The sequence below is a fragment of the Festucalex cinctus genome, chromosome 12, assembly GCF_051991245.1.
Source record: "Festucalex cinctus isolate MCC-2025b chromosome 12, RoL_Fcin_1.0, whole genome shotgun sequence".
Classification (NCBI taxonomy): domain Eukaryota; kingdom Metazoa; phylum Chordata; class Actinopteri; order Syngnathiformes; family Syngnathidae; genus Festucalex; species Festucalex cinctus.
This window is the reverse complement of record NC_135422.1, coordinates 6382256-6396016: the sequence shown is the minus strand read 5'-3', so window position 1 is coordinate 6396016 and position 13761 is coordinate 6382256. Positions and strand designations below refer to the sequence as shown.

The 13761-nt window shown below is 40.2% G+C and overlaps 1 protein-coding gene across 2 annotated transcripts in view; it reads right to left on the bottom strand.

Annotated features, from left to right (window-relative positions):
- Window position 1: 1 nt before the first annotated feature.
- ift43 (intraflagellar transport 43 homolog (Chlamydomonas)) overlaps window positions 2–13761 on the bottom strand; it is a 23737-nt gene continuing 9977 nt past the window's right edge. The window contains exons 3-9 of one of the 2 annotated variants that reach the window (XM_077538985.1): window positions 13192–13227; window positions 11870–11916; window positions 6226–6298; window positions 5565–5640; window positions 4360–4422; window positions 4125–4229; window positions 2–2220 (exon numbers count right to left, since the gene is read on the bottom strand). In XM_077538985.1, coding sequence (XP_077395111.1) covers window positions 2164–2220; window positions 4125–4229; window positions 4360–4422; window positions 5565–5640; window positions 6226–6298; window positions 11870–11916; window positions 13192–13227 — 457 coding nt within the window. In that variant the 3' untranslated portion in view covers window positions 2–2163. The remainder of the gene's footprint in view (window positions 2221–4124; window positions 4230–4359; window positions 4423–5564; window positions 5641–6225; window positions 6299–11869; window positions 11917–13191; window positions 13228–13761) is intronic. The other variant, XM_077538984.1, reaches the window with a different exon arrangement.

The following is a 13761-nucleotide window of genomic DNA, read 5'->3' as shown; positions in this document are numbered from 1 at the left end:
GAGGCATCTGTGTTTTACAGAATGTTTGGTGTTTTATTGCCTTTATGTCACTCCTAGGCCAGCGCAAAGGGGCCCTCCAATGATAAGAAAAGCAGCCATGTGAAAAATGAAGGCCCTGGCATACAGGACTGAGAGGTGAAAAGGGAAAATAATAAAATACAAGACAAATGTGGAGCCCGAGTGTATTTCATGGTCAAACCTTTGTCTCTCCTACCTGCCGCCACTAAAAAACATAAAGGGGAAAGGGCGATTATATTTATAAATTCAGCTGACCATGTTATAATAAAAGCACATCGGTGTTCCCCTCCCATTTTGTTGTTTGTACAATAGTCAACACGTCGACCACAAGACACATTGGGGTATTCAAAGTTGCTTGAATTTTCCGATGACATATTTCAAACACATTTTTTTCTTCATAACCCAGATTGAGCCTCCACATATTAATTTACAAGTAAAGGGTTGACATCCTAAAGCTTGGCTTTCTTAGCTTTTTTTTAGACTACTAATCATAATCATGCCTTCATGACAGACTCGTGCTTTGGCCGGTTCCGAGCGCCTGAGTGATGCGGTGCTGGCCGGGTCACTGACAGGGAACCTGTGACCAGCGCGTGGCCCCTGATGGAATTAGAAACGGACCTTATGTTGCACAAGCTTTAGCATGTCTGTCCTCACCCCTCACTCTGTGTCTGAGGAGCCACCAACAATCACTACATCTCATTTTCTTTAATTACAGAACAGCATATTGCTTTTGGCGCACATGGAAGCCAGATATTGAGAGCAGATAGGATACACAAACTTCTGTCAACACCGTAGTATATTAAGCACATGCAGTTCAAAGAATGTTAAATCTATTGTAGCCTTCCAATTAGCACTCAATCTCAAAATATGTGAGCAAAAGCTATAATAAGAGGAAGGAAAACAAATATGAGGCGTTGTTGTTTTTCTCTTTTTTTAAAAAAAGGCTTCACACACCTGTGAGTTTTTGCAATATAAAAATTAAATGAAACCAAGATTAATCATTTCGAAAGATTTTTTTTTTTCAAGAGTGGAATTCAAAATAAACTAAGATAATGTTTAAGAAATTTAAGAAAAATTTAGCATGCCTTTAATTAGCCCCCCAAAAAAACAGTTTCTGGATTTTTCAGCCTTTCTATCAGATACCTTAAAAACTCATTTGCTCACAAAAACGTATAAATATGTTATATTTTAAATATTACTCTGCTCCCAAAGACGTATTTATGCAATTTTTATGTTTATTTTTTAATGCTAGAGCATACAGAAGGCTTTGATTCAGCCTCTGAACTGAAGAGAATCCTTGAAGCATTGGTAGTTATTACAAAAACCGCCAACAGGTGGCAGCAGAGTATAAGAGATCAACCAGGGCCATGTTGCAAAAAGGCTCGTTTTCCCACTGTTTAAAGTAGATTTGTGAATAATGATGAATTGCTGCATTCTAATGCTAATTAATGCAAAATAGAAAAAGATAGAAATATACTTTTTTCCCTGATGAAAGAAGCGACTCTAATCTGTCTTTTGGTAGGTTTTGTTTTTATAACAATAGAACACAATATTCTGTGGGCCTTGCAAAATGAGTCAAAATCCAGTAAAACAGCCGGGAGTGGAAAAAGTTTTGAAATTATCGTGGTCTCATTTTTCTATATCACAAAAAACTGGCATTTGAACAGGGGTGTGCAGACTTTCTTATTCACTGTACACTTTCCATTGTTAGAAATTATCAGGGACGATATATCAAAAAATGTCAAAACTAATTTGCACTAATACAAACTCACACAATGAACTAATTATACTCACTGTACTCAAACTATCTGAAGTGCTCCACTTATTCATACTGAACTTGAGAAATGCTGCTCTCAAAAAGGTCCTCAGTTTAATATTGAATGTGAAATAGTTGCATGTAATATTGAGAGAACAGAATCCCGTATTAGGGCATTGTGAATGTTTCTAGCAGTAACTAGCTAATAGATTATGATAAGGATGGGGGAAAAAACAAATAAGACCCTAAACGTATAGTCTATGTGCGGTCCATGATTAACATGGCCTCATCCTCACTTCACCTACAAGTGACACCGTGTTCATCCGAAAGCTTCTGCCATAACTGCCGTCTCCCTCGCAAGAAATATCGTTGTTTTGATGTGATTGAATTCACTCCAGCCAGACAAGAGGAGGTCGTCCCGAGTCCTGCCGCTGCATCCCAATACACTGTAGATAATAAGCAACATGGGGAGAATAAAGGAGAGCATCAGGATGAGGCAGTAGAGAGGTCACTTTGAGAACCTGGATGAAGCACATGCCAAACAGCATCTCTGCATCCCCCACGCTCACCCCCTTCCCCTTCCCTCTCTATAATCCCCTCTCTGATCCGCCGATGTTCGCGGCAGTCATTGGAGGCGGGCCGCAACCGGCGACCACCGGGCCCTAATCTGAGCCCTCGCCGCGGCCGCGGTCCACCTCTGACAGCAGCGGCCGGCTGCCAGCGTAGGAGTGGCAGGCTTAGCCTTTCTCCAGAGAGACAGCTAGAGGTTGTCTCTACATGGATGGGCACTTCGCAGCTCGGCGGGGGGGCGGGAGGAAGGGGCAACGTAGCAGCTGCTCGGGACATATGGGCAGAATTCATTAAGTGGAGCAAAATGAGCCAATTGTGGAGGTGGCAAGAGTGAACGTTTGGATGTCTAATAGGGAAATGCTGCATTTTAGCTCAAGTATTCCACAGCATATAAATATTCAGAACACAAATATCTTGCGTGATAGCTTCATCCGGAGGAGTTAAGGCTTACACAAGTCCGACTCACCACACTGATCCCGACAATTTCATACCTTCAGCGCACGAGCGAGAAGTAATTCCCCTCCATACCATCGGCGGCGGTAGTCATTATTCCTAAAGGCAACCGGAAACCTCTTTACGGGGTGGGATATAAAAATGTAAACAATGCATATCGGTTACTTTTTCTCTCACGATGTGAATGAAACCCTCAGTTTTTTTGCACGGTATCGTATATAAAAGTAAATCCTATCTGTTATATTCAGTCGCGTCCCGATGTCATGCCATAGTTTGGCCTCCATAACTTTGTTGGCAAACATTTAACGGTAATATACTATGACGGTCTCTTCCCGATCTTCTGTACAGATAGACATTGTACGTTTAAATGCGGAGGGTACAGGGTAGGTTTTCCATCAGTACTGTATTCCAATTCAATCCGACTTTACGACAGTAATTTATACACTGTTCCCAACGTTGTCCGACACCCGATGTCGGAATCGTGTATCTAGGCCTTTACACTTGATGAACCGGACTCAAGGCCTAACAAGTGGGCAGCAAAAAAAAAATAAAAAAATCTGCTTTGATGGGTGTTTCTTGAGCTATTAGATGCATAGACTGTGTGTCCTTCAGGTCCTTTGCTGTGCATTTTCAAATGTCAGGAGAGCGCTCGGCGTCTCCGAAATAAACCTAATCACAATCTGTAAATGTTACAACTGTTTCCCTAATAGACGTTGGAGGCCTGCATTGAAATTCACACGCATGAACCAACCGAAGACTAAAGGGAATGCTGATAGATACGCGCGGCCAGCTCATGTTCAACACGCAGTACGCAACGCATTTCACAAATTCGGCGCGAGCGCGTCGTCCTTGAACCCGCGCTGTCCTCATTATATTCTCTTTTTCCACTTTAAAGAGCAGTTTGAACGGCAGCCAACTTACATCTATTCCTGTTCATCCAATATAAAAGGTATAATGTATGCTAATCCACCTGGTGTCAATAGGAACTGTGTTCAATGCATTTGAGATAATAGTGAAGAAGGGGTTGCTCCTATCGAAGAGCTGCAAGATAAAGTCAATGGCACAGTCAATAACAATAAGGTTGTGGGCCTTAATGAGGAATGTTAATTTGAACACAATCAACTGGATTTCAGCTTAGCTGATGATCAACCTTGGACTTGTACGAGGGTGTTGATAATGACGGCTGTGGAGAGGACACTCCAAAAACTTATACGATAAGTCAATTGAGATTTAGTGAGCTTTATGTAGAAAATATTTATATACACAGGTCAAGAAATATACAATCTAGATCACACTGTAACTAAAAAGTTCATCTGATTCATATCACCAGCTTCTCAGTTGCCTGCTCCTCATTATCTCCTTGATCCCATTCCATTAACAGCTCTGAGGAAACCTCTGTAAACAGATGATCCCAGTCCCACAGCACATCTTCCTGCAGAGCAGCCCAAGAAGAATTGGGAGAGGAAGGTGTTAATGTACACACCATAAATCTTGATTACCTGGGAGGCAGGTGGACAACAGCTGGACGGTTCAGAGGAGACATTTACTACAAATTCACTCACCTCCTTCACCTCCTGCTCTGATGCTAAAACCTTTGTGAGGAGCTTCAAGTCGATCTCTCCATCCTGAAGAAACAATCCAGGAAATTTGAACTTGAATGCAATATTGTATTGCATGACTAAGACTAAGACCAGGTCATTGTTTTGTTGTTTCCACAACTATGAGTCATTTAGTAATTTATTTATTTATTTATTTATTTATTTATTTATTTTTAAGAATGTCAATTCATTTAGCAATGTGAGACTGTCCACATCATAAAAATCCTTACTATTTTTAATATTTTTTAAATACTTTTGAAAGGTTGATTTAATGCATTTTTATGCCAAGCTATATTATCTTAACAGAAGATGACTCAAGAGCACAAGAACAAGAACATCTATTCTAACCTAAGTCCGCCTGTTGTCTGTTAAGAAATGATTGCAAACTTGACCACACATGTACTCAGCGATCTTCCACTCACATGCACACACACACATAAACAAGTACACTGTGTTCCAACTATGCCTTGCATTTGCATTCTTAGGATTGGAACACCCATGTAACTGGGGGCGTAGAAACCAAATAAAAAGAGAGGGTGAGGAGAGGATTCTTTTAGAGAGTGCAGAACTGAATTGTATCAGTCAGTTCCTCTCCTCTCTCTTCGCAAGCTTTGAACTGGGTGTCTTCTCTCCTTTTTGTGTCATGTTTAATAAATGCCAAACTGGTAAACCTGACAGCCAATTAAAGAGGAATTCAACCAAAAAAAACAAACAAAAAAAATCACAATAATGTTTTATGCAGCTCCACTAGTCTAAACTCTGACTAATATTGTGTTTGTGGCATTAAAAACAAAATCCACCCGTTTTTATCCATCTTAGGAGGCGGCCATTTTGCTACTTGCTGTCGAATGAAAATGGCATCACAGTTCCTCAAGGCTCCGGTAACGACCAATCACAGCTCACCTGTTTTCTGAGGCTGGGCCCCAAGTGGTTGCTGAGCCCTGAAAGTGAGTAGCAGAATGGTCACCCCCTGAGATGGATAAAAACGGGTCGAGTTTGCTGTTTAATTCACATCTCACAAAAGCAATATTAGACTAGTGGGGGCACATATAACATTATTGTAAATAAAATGTTTAGGTTGACCCTTTAAGGCCTTGTTTTTAGATTCAACTTTTTTTGTGATTATAATAGATATATATAGATACAGCACATTGAAGTTGGTGACTTACGAGTGTCTGGAATGCAGAGTAATATTTCAGATCATTGTCCAGGTCTCTGTAGGTCATTACCCGGTTGACTTGAACACTAATTACAGGACATAAAGAGAGAACATTATACCAAGAGCTCAATTTCAATCAACTTCATGCAAAACGAGAGTTAGAAGACCAGGAGAGAATCTGTTGGGTGTTAAGACTTCACGGAAAGAAGAACAGAAAGCAGGAGACGGTTGCCAAGTGGTAAACGCCTCAAACTGAAACCCAGCTGCTTATCTGCGGGTCGGAATTAAGTGAGGGGGGCTCCGAAAGTGGCCGGGGCCTAGCAGCGCATGCCAGTCCTACTTATTGCACATTACACGCTACATTGCCCCTGCAATGAGTTCAATGTGGATATTATCTCGCACAGAGAGCGAGCCCCAGCCTAATAACCTCCACCGCTGTCATAGCCTCGCTACATATTCGACACATGTCGGCGTGCATCTCGCTGCCCTGTAAATCAAAGGATCCGTTTGGTAAGGAACCCCGGTAACGCGGTTGCATAAATCACACCCAACGGTTATTCGTCCATCGCAGCCAGATCAAGTGACACACTCAATGTGGAGGACAGGTGATCATCTCATTGTTCCGTAAGACACTTCACTTGTGACCTGCACGTGGACGGGGGCAAATGTACCTCGGGGGAGCTGCTACTTGCATGTTGAGATCTTCTTCCTGCACTTCATCCAAATCCGGAATGACAGGAATATCTAAAAACACAAAACAATGTAGTAACTAGAGCTGCACGATATTGGAAAATCAGGAGGTATGCGATATAGTTGCTGAATATAGCAATAGATATTATTGCGATATTTAACATGTATTTAAGGAAATTACATTTTTATGATCTAATGAAATAATTAAATTTTTCATGCAGCAAAATAAGCAACATCAATATATTCTTAGTTAATTGTGATTACATCTCAACTATTGGATGGCGGCGCAAATATTAGTTAGCAATTGACTGGTCAAATTCAGATAAAAGAATAAAATTCCATATGAAACTTATTGCGCATCTTTGCGATATGCATATTGCATGGGACGATATCACGATATTGATATCTTTTCGATATATTGTGCAGCCATACAATGTACAGTGTTCCCTCGTTTATCGCGGGTGTTACATCCAAAAACTACCCGTGATAATGGTAATCCGCGTTATTTTTTCTTTATTCCTGTTAAGTGTATATATTTTATAATTTAATTATATTTTTTTTGTTGTTGTTTGAGTATGATTTTTATTTTATTATAAATCATTTTTCATTCATCATATGTTCTTCTTTTATTTACATTCATTTTTTCCATTAAAAGTATGTCATTGTTTTTTTATTACAGTATAGAGAACAGTATTTTTTTTCATTTATTATATATTTTTTCATTTTGGTATGATTTTTAGTTTATTATGAATGCTTTTTTATTCATCATTTATGTTTTATTTTTTTCATTTGCAGTTATTTTTTTTCCATTAAAAGTATGTTAAGGTGTCATTGAAACAAATCTACAGATGCCCGTATGTCCCTGGTCGGACGTAGGGCTCGAGCGATATGGCCAAAAAATAAAAATAAATAGCACACTGTAAAAAATCCACGAAACAGTGAGGCCATGAAAGATGAACCCGCAATAAATGAAAGAACACTATATTAGAGTTTGGGTTGGGCAATGAGAGAATCTTTAAATGACCACAAATAAATGTATGTATTAATTTTGGGAGCGTGTGTCAGGTGCCACTTCCTCCCCTCCCTCTCTTCCGCGGTCCTGTCACAATAGCCATGCGGCCATGAATATTCATCAGTTCTTCCCGGCAGCGGCAGCTCTTCCCGCTGCGAGAGGGGCTCTGGCCAGGGGCTCCCCAGAAAGCACCCCCCGCTACCTTAGCATTTGGGCCCTGTCAGCGCTGCCCACCCCGAGGACCCGCGGTGGCCGGCGGGCCGACCTCCGCGTCCGCTCTGCCACTCCGACCGGGGCGGCGTCCAGCCACGTGCGAGAGAGTTTGCCGGCGAGCCCATCTGTGTGGGGTCGGATGTCACCGCGCGGCCTGGCAGGGGCTGCGGCGCTGTGAGCTCAAACAGTGGGAACCCGCTTTAATTGGCAAAACGCAACAGGAGAGAGGATGGCTCCACTCCCAAGAAGGACAAGGCAAACTTTCACGGCATTCCGCTTCGACGTTTGCTGGAGCAGGGAAAAATGAGTGGCGATAATGAGACATGATGAAAATGAGCTCTTCAGATGTCTATACTTGTAATATCCAATGGTTAATTTGTTAATTGTCAGTAATTTGTAGGCTAAAAATGCCCTGTCCAATATAAAACTATTGTAAATAAAAATAAAAATAAAAGAGTTTGAAACAGTTTGAAAAGTTTATCCAAGATTAGCTTGTTGGCAGGTGAAAGGAAGATAAAGGTGTGCACCATGTCACCATCATGAGCCACAATGTCAAAACTTTTTTAACCTCTGTTATAATTAGATGCAAAAAATAAGGGATTTCCAAAAAAACAACTGTGTACTGTACTAAACTTAGCATGTTAAGAGATGTGTCCACGACCAGTGGCTGAAGAAGAAGAAACGAAAAAAAAACAAAAAACAGCCATAGATATCAAAAAAGCAAAAAAGTTTTTGTGGGCAGCGAGACTATAACAATGCTAAAATAAAATTAGACAAGTATGGTTACCAAATACAAATGTGGTTGTATTATTTAGTTCATTGACAGCAATTTTATAGTAATTTGTAAAGTTACAATTAACAGTTACATTTAAAGGGAGTGTAAAACATTGAGTTATTTGTGTTGCGGTAATTTTCTGCCTCTAGGTGGCATTAGTGTTTGATGTTGGACGTTGGTGATAGGAACACTACTTTTTTTTTTTCTTTCAAATTAAAAATCAAAGTAATTGATATTTACAACATGAAGCACCTCGTGGACTCCAGGCCATTTTGTTCATTGTAAATTACAGCTAGTTTACAGTCCCCTTACTAATACATATATTTTTTAATCGCATTTATTATTGCTAAATTGTGTTATAGTGACTGCTACACAACCTTGTAGAATAAAGTGTGAACAACAATTGTATTTACATTTTTAATGCCTGTCAACATTGTATTTAAATGCTTCTTATTGCCATTTAAGGCCTTAATTTTAGCAAAACCCATTTAATGACTTTTTATGTTTTTTTTAATGACCCGTGGAAACCCTGTGCTTAGCTGAGCATTGTTTTATCTGATGGACCATCAGACTACAGGTGCTTATTAGCTCTGCAGTGGAGTGTCGTCAGTGACAGCATGAGAGTAACAGCCACACGATGACAGAGACTGCGCAAAGCGGGCTGTCAGTAATCTCCAGCCACAGTCCTGCCGCCTGAGGGTAAAGTCAATAGATGAGCTAAACAGCAGAAGGAGATGGAAGTGACGTGAGGAAGTATGTTGGCGTGTATGTCACGGGAAACAAAATGGAGCAAGATGGATACACTGCATTTTAGTACTCCATGATGGCGGCAACAACAAAAGAAGTCAACGGCTTCGATTGTGATCATATTTCACACATGAATAATTCTGAGGACGACTTCAAAAGTTTCCATGTCAACTTTTTTTTTTTGTTAAGAGAACGCCTCCACCCCCTTGATAATTTCTTTCTTTCCCTTTTTTTTAATTAATCTAAATTAAAAATGCCAAGCTCGTTTATCCGCTGACAAGATTCATCTGTGTTTCTGATATCCAAATAAATGCAGGCGCGGGTATTTCATATTCATGAGGCCCCGGTGACACTTTGTCCTCTCATTTACAAAGCACAGCGTTCAGCAGAATCCGTCCCCCCTGGACCCCCAATCAAATTTAATGGTCTTAGTGCAATGACATCAAAAAGCCTCGCCATCCGGCTCCTTACAAATAGCATCCTGGCTTGACTTTCTGTCCACACCCACTTTGACACCACTTCAGCCAGAAATGCACTATGTGAAGCATACTGTTGTCTATGCAAGGTGCGAACAGACAACACTTGGAAATGAGCGGCACGTCCAATCTAGAGTGGAGGTCAAGCAGGACAAGAGCCCAGCAAGCTCGATTATGAGAAGAACCTTTCCTCTCCACCGACGACTGTACACAGTCAACTTCGCCTGGACCTCGACACGCATCACATCAGAGCGGGTAGCGAGCGGCCACAGTCGAGCTTTGTACATGATCACCTTCTTCGCTGAAGCATGTAAATATCAGGAGGGGATCATTTGCGGCGAACGTAGACCTTCTGGCAGTCAGCGACTTTGAACGGGACGTCGCGCCACATAACGGACGTAGGGGTCCAGTCAAACGATCAGCTAAGCGTAAAATCCATTTTGAAAAGGGTTATGGGATGATATTCGGCACATGGGTAGTTCAGTTTAAGACATGAAACAGATGATTGTGTTTGCAAGTAGCGCTGCTAGTTTAAGTGACCGTCAGGGAGCTTTAGCTGATGGGACGATGGGAGCCGTGACCCGGGCTCCGCTCTTACTCCCGGCTAGTAGCCAGTGGACACACGGGATAAGCGTCATGGACATAATCAAGATCGTAGGGGCTATCTCACTACCCCTCAGCACTGTAATTTCCAATGCCCGTGCCTCTGGCTCTGAAATACTCTTTCTGCCGGCATAAGGGAAAGAGAAGTGAACATCTACAATTGGAAAAACTGACCATTTTTAGCCAGTATGTGAAGGTCACTCATATTGATTAATCGTGTACGGTATTCAACTAATTTTCCTTATTAGAGCATGTGCAATGTGATTCACATTTATGTATTTATTGTCAAAATTAAAGAATTAACTCTGGAGATTACGTAATTTAAATTAAAGCATTTAAAAAAAATAACTCCGTTAACTCAATGTGCAGCCAAACTTGGGGGAGTCACTTTTGGGAAGAGGAATAAACATGGACTAAAGGTAGTTTTACTTGCTTGATGCTTGTTGGAGAACTCCAAAGCAATATGCGCACATTTTGCACGGGGCCTTGCAAGCCAATGCTGCTGGAATGTGGTGCTCGTGAGCAGAATTTAACCTGTAAGTGAGAAGTTCTGAGAAGTGTCCATTTTGATAGTTTTATTTTATTAATATTTCTTTTTATAATTTTCATATTTATATATATTTATTTTATAATCTTTTTTAATTATTTTATTTATTTTACAGATGTATTTTATTCAAGGCTCAAAGAAAGCTATTAGAACTGTCTTTGATTCTAAATATACTTTCCATTTGATGATTTTTACATTAATTCCAACATTTTACTCAAATATCTGTTACAAGCTTTGAAGAATTTTTTTTTTTAGAAAAATAGGCGTAATCGCAATTAATTACGGAAAATTGCGCGATTAGTTTAAAATTTCTACACATTTTACAGCGCTATTTTTTACTTAAATGTGTTTTCAGAATAGAATTGTCATCAGTATTGTCAATTCTGTTTTGTCACCCCCATTTTAAATGCTCCTTTAAAGGGACTCATTGAGACATTTTCAGCAGCAATAAGTTAGTATTTTGTCCATAATGAATTTGATAACTACATTACATTTTGTATACAATTAATACCTTTAAAAACTAATTTTTCCACTTGCTGTCAACTGAAGATGACATCACCTGTGCTGAGGAAGTAGGTAACGACCAATCATGGCTCACCTGTTTTCTGGATTTGGTCAGCAAACCGAGTCATGATTGGTCGTCATCTTCCGTTGACAGCAAGTGGGGAAAAAAAAGTTCTTAAAGGTATTAATTCTACATAAAAAAAATAATGAAGTTATAAAATTCATTCACTTATGACTGCTGAAAATGGCTCAGTGAGTCAAATATTCCTTTAAAGAGCCCAATTAAACATTGCAGTGCTTTTCAGTCATTTCACAGCTCAGCCCCAGACATTGTTTGTTGTGCACAGAATTGGACCCTCAGGTGAGCCTGTCAAAGCAGAAATGTTCCAAAGAGATCCGTTCGTGCGTGCGTGCAGTGATTAACTGTGTCGCTCTTGGGATCGTGGGAGGAGGGGCACCCACTGTATTCCCTCCACACAATTCTGTGGCAAATAGGGATCTAATTTTGCCTAATGAACATGTTGTTCATGTTTATCCAAAGGTGAGTGGTTATTTAGAAGGCGTCAGTGGTCAGAGTCAGTGCTCTCCATTCACGTAGCATCCAAGGAGAAATGTCGCCGGCTACAATCTTGACGGCCTGCTTATCGGCACTATTGCTCAGGATAAATGTGCTGGGGAGGCACCAGAGGGTTCCTATCTGCCCGTGAGGAGAGACACCGAGTGGGGGGGACTGTAAAGGGGCACTTACCTCCATCATCATTTGATCCTGGGGGAGTTTGTGGTCTCAGCCGGCGGCTGGAGAAACAGAGAGCGTGAGAGTATTCGTTATTGAATACTTTCTAAATGCGACCTAAATAGTGAGGTCATCTTATAAAGGGTTGCTTGGTGTTGTTGCCTTCAATTTATAGAAGCGAGGTAAATTGCAAGGCTTGGCGTTTTACTATAATTCTGCTATTCGTGTTGGGTGGCCAAATTAGCTACCAAGGATTGCTTCTTAAAATGTTATTTTTTAATATTACTAAGATACATAATGGACAAAATTGTTGGTATCACTCTGTTAATAAAATAAAACCCACAATGGTCATTGAAATCACTTGAAATTTCCAAAAATAACAGAAGAAGACGAAGAAGACGAAGAAGAAGAAGAAGAAGAAGGAAAATGGTACCTTTATAAAAGATAGAAAATATTTTCTTTGGAGGTTGTTCTGGCTTGTTCGGATACCATTCAAATAAAGTATCCATATCTGCAATTTATCGTTTATGTTCCTCTTGCGGCCACATCCGGAGATGCTAAACTTCTGAATAATATTTACCATTGTTTCTAATCTCCTCTCCTTCACTTTATGGCGTCCATGTGAAGTGCTGTACATACCATGTCACCAAAAAGCACAGTGACTATTTGTCACCCTTTAAATAGGCAGACTGAATTACATTTTGTTTAGGCTTATGTATTTATTTATTTATTTATTTATGCTGTTGAACGACCATTCTAAAGGAATGGCTGATTTTGACTGTTTAATTTTCAAGCCATTTTTATCTATTATTTGTTACTTTTCTAAGTTGCAAGTGATTTCAGTGACCATTGTTAATTATTTGGGTACCAACAATTTTGTTCGTGTGTAAGACAGTATAGACAGTAGCAGTGCATCATGCTTGTTAGGCTGCTTACTGGGACAATCTACCTTAAACCCCTTAAATAGAGAGGGCCAGCTGCCATGATGCCTCCAAAATAGATGCCTGCATGCATCCTTCTACCTGCTCTCCACATGATCATGTCTATTCTAGTCACAGCTTCGCTGTTATTCCAAGAATAACAGCAGCGCTTGGCTCCTCGCGGCAATAAAAGTGATGACAACTCAGTCGTGCTGTTTTGTTCAATCATGTTAAGTGATTGTTCTTGGAAGGTAAGGATTAGGTGCAACCAAGGGCAACCTCAAATGAGCGCCAATTCCACTTTGCGACGAGGGGAATATTTACATTTAAGGACCTATGTTTATCCACACAAGAAAATGTCATTGAATTCAATCAGCAGCTCGAAGTACGGATGATAATGTGGCTGAGTCAGCTTACTCTTCCAGCTCGTCGGCACCAGCTCTTCTTGAAGATCTGTGTACATGCAGAAAGTACAACAAAATTGTAAGGCACTGGTCATTTAACTAGTGTCATTTTCCACTGTCAAATAACAGTATCTTATGATAGTAATTCTGCTCTCAGTGTGGTCAGCGACACTTGCGTCTCACTGCTTTTGTTTGCCTGATCCCCTGCTGTAAGATATCACTAGTGCGACACGGCACAAAAACTAAAACATTGTTTAAATAACTGTTATCAACATAAGCTTTCTGTTTGAACACAATGTAGAAATCACATTAAATCAAAAAAATATTTAATGGACAGCAGTAAATTTGATATTTTCATGGGGTTTCGCATATCTCAATTAATAAAGATAATGTGCTTTCACAAAGCAGGTAGCTGGAAAATATTTGTTCTTTCCTTGGTTACATAGTGCCCCCTATTGGTTGAAAAGTTGAGTGCCTGGGCCAGAAAGTCTTTCCATTGATGTCGCTTCAAGCATTCCAGGATGCCAACAATTCTAATCTATGTAAAATTTTGTGCTTTGTCTGCATTGGCCTTAATTTATAA